The 9,702-nt window shown below is 52.9% G+C and overlaps 1 protein-coding gene across 3 annotated transcripts in view; it reads right to left on the bottom strand.

Annotated features, from left to right (window-relative positions):
- Positions 1–7,625, bottom strand: part of ANKRD10 (ankyrin repeat domain 10) — a 33,116-nt gene extending 25,491 nt beyond the window's left edge. The window contains exons 1-2 of one of the 3 annotated variants that reach the window (XR_004346622.1): positions 7,254–7,625; positions 3,583–3,735 (exon numbers count right to left, since the gene is read on the bottom strand). Coding sequence is in view for 2 of the 3 variants with exons in the window: in XM_032610766.1 (XP_032466657.1) it covers positions 3,583–3,735; positions 7,254–7,463 (363 nt within the window). In the remaining variant the exon portion in view is untranslated. The remainder of the gene's footprint in view (positions 1–3,582; positions 3,736–7,253) is intronic. The other 2 variants (XM_032610766.1, XM_032610767.1) reach the window with 2 other exon arrangements.
- Between the last annotated feature and the right edge of the window lie 2,077 nt (positions 7,626–9,702).

Raw genomic sequence — 9,702 nt, forward strand, 5'->3', positions numbered from 1 at the left:
GTAGACGTGAAGAGACAATAAAAGCAGACCAAGGAAGGAGCACGTTCTCCTGAATTCTTAGGTCAAGAACAAAAAAATCATGGGGCCTCTCCAACCACGACAGCACGTACACTCTGGGTGGCAATTTAGAAATAATTTTTATGATGGATCACAGCACAGATGCATATAACACCCAAAATTATTATCTTCAGACCAAAAAATAGTAATCAAGGCCTAATAGCTAACGTCTGGTCTAGTCCACCCACGTTCACCTATGCCCACCATAGGAGAGCCTGAGTCGAGACACACCAGTGCCTCCCCCTGGATTTTTTATCTCGAGCCTGAATTAGGACTATACTTTAGACAAGACCCCTAAGGTTGAAGGGTCAAGAAAAAAATGGGAAGGGAGAACACAGGGTCAAACACAGGCAGCTCTGTATACAACTCAGGCTGTTCTGTGATGGGGGACTTTGTTCAAGGACTTTTAGAAAGGATGCATCAGAACCTGACTGACCCTTCAGGAAACGATGTTGAAGGAGGCACAGGAAATGAGCAGACTCGGGGAAATGACTCTGAAGACTCATACAGGAATCAGAAAAAAAAAAAAAAAAAAAAAGAATTACTTTACACTGTATGAATGGACCAAAAAAAAAATGTGAAACACAATTTCATTCATAGGCTCTCAGGTAAAAAAAAAAAAAAAGGTAAAGACAGATACAGCAATTAAGAGAAGGAAGTTGTTTCCATTAGAAAAACTGATTTAGGACTTTCTGCCTCAGAAATGCCAACTGACTAAGCAGCAACAGTTCCTGAATCCCTCACATCCCATCATCACTGAATGCGAACTTGGCAGGAGAAAACTACACATAATTAAGGGATAAAGACATAAAGCAGGAGTGGGGCAATGGTGCACAGTGCATGGCACTTGGAAATATTAACTCACGGGGGGAAAACTGAGGTGAGGACTAAACCAGAAAGGAGTGGTAGAGCATTTCACAGAAAAATATAATATGAAAGACTCAACCACTTACTGGAGGGAAAAGTTATGTATAAGCTCAAAAGTGATATAAAGTTCCAAACAGAATAGTCCCAATTTTGAAGAAAGAAACAAAATCATGAGGCTATACAGGGAACTAGCTAGTGAAATCAGACTTAAAAAACCAAAGGAAAACCTACCCTATTGTCTGAAAAGAGGAGGGAAGGGAGAGAGGAGGTACATAATAAGGACAAATAAAAATTACGTACACGTACTGCCAGGAAAAGTAGAACTAAGATTTAGGTGAGATTTTGACAAACACCACAAAAACTCAAGAAAACCAAAAAGGATTTTAAAAGCTATCTTTGGTACCAGAAGAAAAATGTTTTCTATACTATTTCGAGAACAGGGTGGGATAGCAGTAGATGCCAGAGAAAAAAGCGAAGCTACCCTGCTCCTGTTGTGTGTTATACGAGGAGCCTACTTAAGCTGGGAAGGGCAGAATAAACACTATTTAAAGAAAACTGCAACCAAGAGAATGAGAGCAAAGAGCCATTTTAAGGTTACTCACAGCTCAAGTTCAGACCAGTCATATTTCAAAAATACCAAATAGTCTGTAATATGATTCTAGAACTATTGCTGGCAAACTCTGAGTCATAAAGGACAGTGGGAGAGGTGACAGAAATCTGAAAACGGACAAGTCACCTTGAATTTTAATTAAAACAATCTTACTTCTAATCTAGTTACGAGGAACTAAAGGCAATACCAAATGCCAGCCCCATTCTAGAAGGGTCACTAAAGAGATGACTTACAAGAAGCGACAGCCACGGGCAGCCACCACTAAAAATCTAACTTCACTTCCTCTCTGGGTAAACTTAGAACACCGAGCCTCCAGACAGCACATCTGAGCTTCAGTAACCCCTCATGCCAACCTTAGATATGGCAGAGAAAGTCTCTATTAAACTTGAGGAAAAGGAACTTAGAATGGTAAGAAACTAACATGACAAAAGAAAAAAAGGTATGCTAAGGCTCAAAAACTTATAGGCACGCAAAGAATAAGAAAAACCTGCATCTAGTTGCATAAGTTTACGTGGGGAATGAGAAAAACTGTCTACCTTGAGATGAGCCAACAGAAAGCCTACTGGGGCCTCAGGGTCAGTGAGTGCCTGTCGCAGCAGTCCAAACCGACAGCCGAGACTCGGACGGGCCGAAGCTCCGCACGTGAGACCACAGCTAACCAAGGCCCTTCCGGGAGCAGTGCCAAGACACTGAAGAAACCCAAGCGATACCCTCGTACATGAGAGGACGCGGGGATGCCGAGCCGGGTGGGCTGTTTAAACACAAGAGGAGAGCTGTAAGGAGAGTGGGATCTGGGGACTCTTGCCCTGGGAGCAGAGTCGAGGAGGGATTTCCACGTGGTGCTGTCTAGAGCAGCTGGGGGAAGGAGGAGAGTGTCAAACCTTTTACCTGTGGAAAATACTGAGCTGCTATAAATCATTACATGAAAAGGGGGCTTCTGGGTTTAAAAAGATTTGAAAAGCAGCGTTACACCATTTCTTTAGATCTCTCTAAATGTTATGTAACAATTTAATGAAAATCATCACATAGAAAATTTATACTTAAAACTCCACATGAATACTAAATATTCATTACTGCTACTCATGGGCTATCCGTATTTTATTGACAGGGAGATTGAGTTACAACCAGTAAACCACTTGTCCAAGGCCAGAGAGATGAGGAAGCCGGGCGTGCCCCTTCTACCAGGAGAAAAGGGGGTAGGGGGAGAATCCACGAGCAGGAAGGAGCCTAGTGGGGACAGGCGACGCCTAGCACCACAATGGTACAGTCGCCCACTTGTAACTCCTGAATTCACGGACCAAAGCAACAAAGCAGTAGAGGAGCACGCGTGAAAGAAGGAAGAGTGGGGGGTGGCAGGTGACCCAAAGAGCTGTCCCACATCCAGCCTGCAGCTTAGTGACAGAAACAGGCCTCAAATCCAGGGTTCTCCTCGCGCGCCCTTCCCACCCAGTCTCTTAAAGAGAACAAACTGCCCCCTTATCCCTCACTGACCCTTGTTTTAAACCACTGCTAAAACACCCTTCCTCAATCTGGTGTCCAGGAGCCGCTTCCTACAGGACGCCTGGCTACCGCTCTGCGTCTGACCACCACCCCCAGCCCGTACCTGGAGACATCTCGTGCTGCTCAACCCGCCCACGCTGCCTGAACCACAACCACACAGGTGACTGCGGACGACTTAATCGCCATTCTCTCGCTGGGACAGATGTGTTCTCACAATTATCTGTGGAAACGGAGCTAAGGCAGCTGTGAGCAGAGGAGCCAGGAAACCGAGGCTCAAGGCCAGGCTCCTTCACTCACCAGCTGTGACCTTGGGCAACTCACCGTGGGGCACAATAAGTCACATACAGGCGAAAGCACTCTGAACACAAGGCATTGCTATGTGACAGGCCAATTATCCACAAATAACTTCATGAACGTAAGTTCCAGTTAGCCCACAGGTAAAGATATCAGACTCTAATTAACGCCTGGATTTAAAACTCCACACCACGTAATTAGCCCTGGAAGAAGAAAACAAAAACCAACCACGTCAATCATGGGCACTCCCTTACCGGTTTGTTAATGCTGGCTCCTGCTTGGATCAACCAGACGAGGCACTGAGGATGTCCCCCAAAGGCGGCGATGTGGGCTGGGGTCTGTGCGTAACGGGTGGTGGAGACATCCAGTGTGGCTCCAGCTCTCACTAAGTGTATTAAGCACTCCAGCTTGGAGAACAGCAGGAGGGGGATGAAACAGGCATACACGTCAGTATACTGTTAAACGTTACACAGATGAGCTAAAGTCTGTAATGGAGGTGAGTGGCATTTTTCGTTCAACTTTTTTTCTGTTTAAGAAAACAAAGTCATGCAAATTTTAAAAGGCTTATTTAAAAGAACATTTCCCTCGTCCTTGTAAAACAAAGTTGGTACACAGGAATAGAAAGTCGAAACAACCGACACTATACAAGTTCAGATATTTTGTTCTTCCTACAACTGAGAAAGCCCAAATCAAGATCATGCTGTAAATCCACTACCTCAGTGTTTAAAAAAGCCGAAGTCAGAAAAGACTAGTTTGCACATTCACAGACTTTTGTCAGAACTGAGCTTTGCCACTCGCACGCTCTATTCTAAAGGAGAAAACTGTTAAAGTGATTGGTCGGTAAACCCTTCACGGTCAAAGACAATTTTCTGCGGCCTGCACTGGCCGCGCCGGCTGAATACTCGATTGAGGCCCAGCTCCAGATCAGCTCCTTAGGGAAAAGATGTGTGGAGCCAGGGAGAGGGCAGCGCTTCGGCTTTTCCTACTGTTTGTACAGACCGCCTCCCCCCCCCCCCCCACATCAAAGACAGAAAGGCCTAGAGCACAGGTGAGCTCTGCCCCTGGCAGGTGACTAAAACAAAAAGGCACAGGAGTCAGGACAGGACTTTGCAGCCAGGCATCGGTACCATACTAGCTTCTGGAAGAAGAACCGGCACACTCGACAAATATTTAGCAAGCGCCTCCCGTGTGCCAAGCACGGCGGGGGGAGGCCTGCTGTCCTCAAAGGTTTACGCTGCTCCCCCCAGCATGTCCTCAGGGTCCCGCTTCCCTCCCAAAGCACGATGCAGCTGGCGAAAAAGCTCTCACTGCCAACAATTCTCCTGAGAACAGACCTCAAGCGAAGAACAGCTACACTCGGGTCTCACCCCGGGCCTCTTACCCTCTTTCAGCAATTTAAGGCTTTCCCTGTAAAGGAGAGATCACTGCCATCAACGTTTTTTGTGAGACGAACGCTCACAGTTGGTGGTACACTGATTTTTAAAACAGGACCTGTCCTCCAGAGTCTGAATCTGGGGGTAATGGCTGATAAAGAGGTACCACTTTGGTATATTTTTATCTGTCGCCTTTATCAACGTACTGAGCGAAAAATGACGGCCAATCCTAGTGATGAGATGAGCAGGTCTCAAGCCCAACAAAAATGAAGCAAGGATGAAAATCGCTTGGTACGCCAGAAGCGGTCAGTCTTAACGTCAACCGAGAGCTCCCTGGACTTAAAATTTGTTACCTGTGGGTTGGATGTGGAAAACCCGGTTTGGAATTCTGTACAGATACCGTTCAGTGCGACAGCTTGTAAAGGCAAGGCGTGATCCTGAATAACGTCCAGTCCTCCGGGAGCGAGCCAGCCTCCTAAGGAGGTGAGGACCCTCGTGCAGAGCTGGCACGTCGCTAGGAACGCGGCCGGAGGGCTGGGAGGGGTTCACAGCGCGCGCAACGCTCGCTCGGCGGGCCGTCGCCCAGGCTGAGCACAGCGAACGCGCCCAGGCCCGCAAACGCAGGGAAGCTGTGGGCAGGGTGCAGGGGCACAGGACCCGGGGCCCGCGCTCAGGAGTGCGGCCCCCACAGCCTCTTCGCACAGACCGAACGATACTTTCTGCGGCCCCTTCTGTCTCCAAGACTCTCCGCTCACTGTGATTAACGACAACTGAACACCCTGGAGTAAATGCCTCCGGTTGCAGCTTCTGGTCTCCGGGGTTCACCTACCGCTCGCCTTCTACGGAAGCAGCGGCTCCGTGAATTCTTACCGTAAAATACACAGGCGTGAGGTCGACCGCTCTACGCGCTCTCGGCTACTGTTAATCCCCGGAGATGCCCGAAGCAGCCTCGGACTGGGAGACAGTCTAAGTAAGCACTTGTCACGAGGCCGACGCATTTCACAGGACGTACCGGATGGTCCTACTGGGCGTCCTTGTCAACCAGGGCTGGGAGGATCGGAATCCCGAGGGGGGCCGTCTCCCAGAAAGCCGCGCCTCTGCCTCTAACGAGGGCGCCTGTCCCCAAGACACGAAGGCACAAGCGACGCTGGGAAGCAACGCTTTGAGCGTCACCTGCAGCCTACTGAAAAAGTGCACAAGGCGCCCTCGGCGGGGAGACCGCCCCGCAGCCTGGGGAAGCCTGCGTTCAAGGGCAGAGGGCGAAGGGCGGCAAGGAGGGCGCTTTCCGTCTCGTGCGTCGAGGCTGCTTCCCCGAGGGCGCTCGCTCTCGGCGCCGGGTGCCCGAGGGGAGCAGCGCTGCGGGGCGCGCCGCGGGCTGTCGCCCAGCCCCGGCCGAGGGCGCAGGCGGCCGGCCTCTCACCGCTGCCGTCACGACTCCCTCTCACTCCCCTCGCTAACGTAAACCTGGCTTCCCTTTGCGAGCGCGCTCAGCCCCTGCGTCGCCGCACCTCGAGCAAAGCGAAGCGGCCGCGTCAGGTGCAAAAAGGTAACTAACCACAACACAACCATTTCACCCCGAGACGGGAACACGTTCCACCATCATCCTGCCTGTGTCTCCGCAAGAGCGTTTCCTGACTTCAACCCATCCCCGTCCCGTCAGGGCGAAAACGTCTTCCGAAGGCCCCGAACGGGGGTCTCCACGTCTTCGTCACGAAAGCCACCCTGGACGACAGCGCCGTGCACCTCCCTCTGCGGCCACCGCTCCCAGCGAATAACCCCCTTTACCGCACGGACGAGGAAGACGCTGCCGCAGCTCTTCACAACTCAGAGCAGCACGCTGCCCTTCCAATCTCGTGACACTTCAAACACCACAGGTTTGCCTAAGCCGGGCGAGCCGAGTCCCCAGCGCACGGACGACACTCCACGCGGAAGCCCCCAGCAACTCGGTCCGAGCGTCACCTCGCCCCGACCCAGCCGTCGGAGGGCGCCGACGGGCTGACCACGGAAACCCTCTAACGCGACCTTCGGGCCGCGGCGGCCTCCCGCCCGGGCGTCCCCGTCGGAGGGGCGTCAGGAGGCCCCGCGGCCTTCCTCACAGAGCTTTTCCTCAGAGAGGCTCCGGACTCTCGCGCGCCGCCCCGCGGACCGCGTCTCCGCACCTCGACCCGAGCCGGCCGCCGCGGGAGGCCCGGCCCTCAGCACCGCCGGCGGCGAGGAGCCCTCACGCGCCCGGCCGGCGCCTCCGGGAAGCCGCCGGCGTTCGAAGCTTACGCCGCCGCACATGCGCCCCGGGCCCCTCCGGGCGCCGCCGCCGCCGCCGCCGCCGGGCCCTCTTCCGCCCGCGCTCCCGGCACTCCCCGCGCGCCCCTCTGGGCCCAGACCGTCCGCGCCGCCGCACATGCGCCCCGGCCCCTCGGGGCGCCTTGGCGGCCGACCCAGCTGGCGCCCCGCGTTCCCGACACGCCCCGCGCCCCCCACGCCTCGGCCCCCGCCTTCTCCGACACCCCAGGGCAAAACCGCGGAAGATGGCGCCTTAAAGCGCCCGCGCCCACCTTGCCGAAGTGCGCGGCCCAGTGCACGGGCGTCCAGCCGTAGAAGGAGTCCTCGGCGGCCAGGTGGGCGCGTGGCGTGCGCTGCAGCAGCGAGCAGAGCGCGGCCAGGTCCCCGTCGCGGCAGGCGCGGTGCAGCGGGAAGCGGAGCGACAGCAGCTCCTCGCTGGAGAAGCCCGCCTCCACCCCCGCGCCCGCTCCCGCCGCCGACATGGTCCGTCACCGGAGAGCGCGGGCTGGCGAGCAGAGAAGACGCGCCAGTCAGGACCCGAGAGGCCGCCGCCGCCGTCCGAGCACAAAGGAGCGAGGGCAGCACCGCCGCCGCGTCCCGCCGGCTGCCGAGCAGAGCGCGCACAGGGGCGGGGCGGGGCGGGGCGGGGCCTGCGGCGCCAGGACTGGGGCTGGCGCCGGGAGACGCCGGGCCAGGAGACGCCGGGCCAGGAGGCGGGGCCTGGGCCGTCGGGGGCGGAGACCGGGGGCCGTGGGGCGGGGCCTACTCCTGGAGCGGCGGGGAGGGGCGGGGGGCCGGGCCAGGAGCAGGGGGCGGGGTAAGGCGGGGTGTAGGGCAGGGGACTGTGCCAGGCCGTTCCCGGTGCCCTGCAGGCGGCGTGGGCTCTGCGCCGCGCCTCCTGGCCAGACCCCAGGCCCGACAGTGTCCGGACCCCCCTTGATAAAAAGCTCCGGGAGGCGCAGGTTTGGGGTTTGGGCCCGGCCCTCTGAGGTTTTGGCTGCGCAGCTCTAATTCGCTCAGTTAATCAGGCGGGGCGTCTGCGGGGACCTGAGGGCAGTTCCCGCGCTTTCTGTCCTGCTTGTCTGGCGAGGTGGGCTGCACGTTTTCGAGAACCCATGGCAAAAACACTGAGAAACATGGCATAATGCAAGGAAATACTAAATTCTCTTTCAATGATTGAGGATCACAGATTTTTTTTTTTAAGGTATTCTTTTCTGATTATCAGTAATTTCACTGCCAAGGGATAGCCACTATTAACGTTTATGGCTGTTTCCTTACAGTACTTTTGTAACCTTATGGTCTGTTTCACTTGTATATATTCGTTTTCCTTGTATATATTGCTTTCCTTTTTTCTTCTGCAAAATTCTAAATGACTGTAATTCAGCTTTAGGTAACCAGATGTCTGGGAAGATATTGACGCATACGGTAGCACATTGCAGCATTAGTTAATAAAACAAGAAATTAGAAACCTAACGCCTAGCAAAGGGAAATTGTTAATTTATGGTATAAATATGCAACACGGTCATCTACTCATCACACAACAAATGTGGGTTAAGTACAATAGTGGATGAAACACTGGGAAATGCTCCAGACACAGCAAAGGAGAAAACGTAGCGGGTATCTCACCTTAGTGAGCAAGTACTCATGGATGGGAAGTGTGAACGAGACTTAGAATCTGTCTCCCATCAGTTAGATGAGGCAAGAAAGGAAGTTTCAGTAATTCGAGCAATACTTTTTTGTTTGGACCTAAAAGGTAGAAGTATGCTATAAACCCATTTCGAGCTTGGTCCACTCCAGAATTCAATTCTTTTTCTTTGTAAACACCATGATGTTTTTAATCTAATTATCTCTTTAAGAGGTATACCTGGGACTTCCCTGGTGGCGCAGTGGTTAAGAATCCGCCTGCCAATGCGGGGGACACGGGCCCGAGCCCTGGTCGGGGAAGATCCCACATGCCGCAGAGCAACTAAGCCCCTGCACCACAATTACTGAAGCCTGCGCACCCTAGAGCCCGTGCGCCGCAACTACTGAGCCCACGTGCTGCAACTACTGAAGCCCGCGCACCTAGAGCCCACGCTTGGCAAGGAGAAGGCACCGCAATGAGAAGCCCACACACTGCAACGAAGCGTAGCCCCTGCTCGCCAAAACTATAGAGAAAGCCCTCGCACAGCAACGAAGACCCATAGCAGCCCAAAAAAATTTTTTTTCAAATAATAAAATAATAAATAAAATTTTAAAAAATTAAAAAAAAAGATATATACCTGGGCGATGACTTCCACTCTTCCTAGGAAAGAGGCAGCCCATTTTGCAGAAGAACATAAGCACACCTTGTCATCCATAATAATGAGAGGGGAGTAATATTCCTTACCCTACCTTCTGCGAATGATGAAGCCGAGGCAGAGATAGGCCAAGGAACTTGCTCAGGGACAAGCTGCCTGCCTGTGGCAGAGCTTAGAATAATATCCAGACCAGTTTCCAACCCACAGTTAGACTTTTTTTAACCTTGAGATTTATTTTGCATAAAGAGTCCTGAGGTCTCAGAAAACAAAGCAGGTTACAGTGATAGGGTGCTTAGGGTTCATCCTTCCTCAGCTAAGATGACTTTCCAGTTTCTCAGGGCTACTCGGACCATATACATATTGAAGGAGCGATCTAGAAATAGATTAATATGATGATGGACCTCTAAAATATGCTGCATGGTAATTGTGGGTATGAGAATGA

Source organism: Phocoena sinus, chromosome 18 (assembly GCF_008692025.1).
Source record: "Phocoena sinus isolate mPhoSin1 chromosome 18, mPhoSin1.pri, whole genome shotgun sequence".
NCBI lineage: Eukaryota > Metazoa > Chordata > Mammalia > Artiodactyla > Phocoenidae > Phocoena > Phocoena sinus.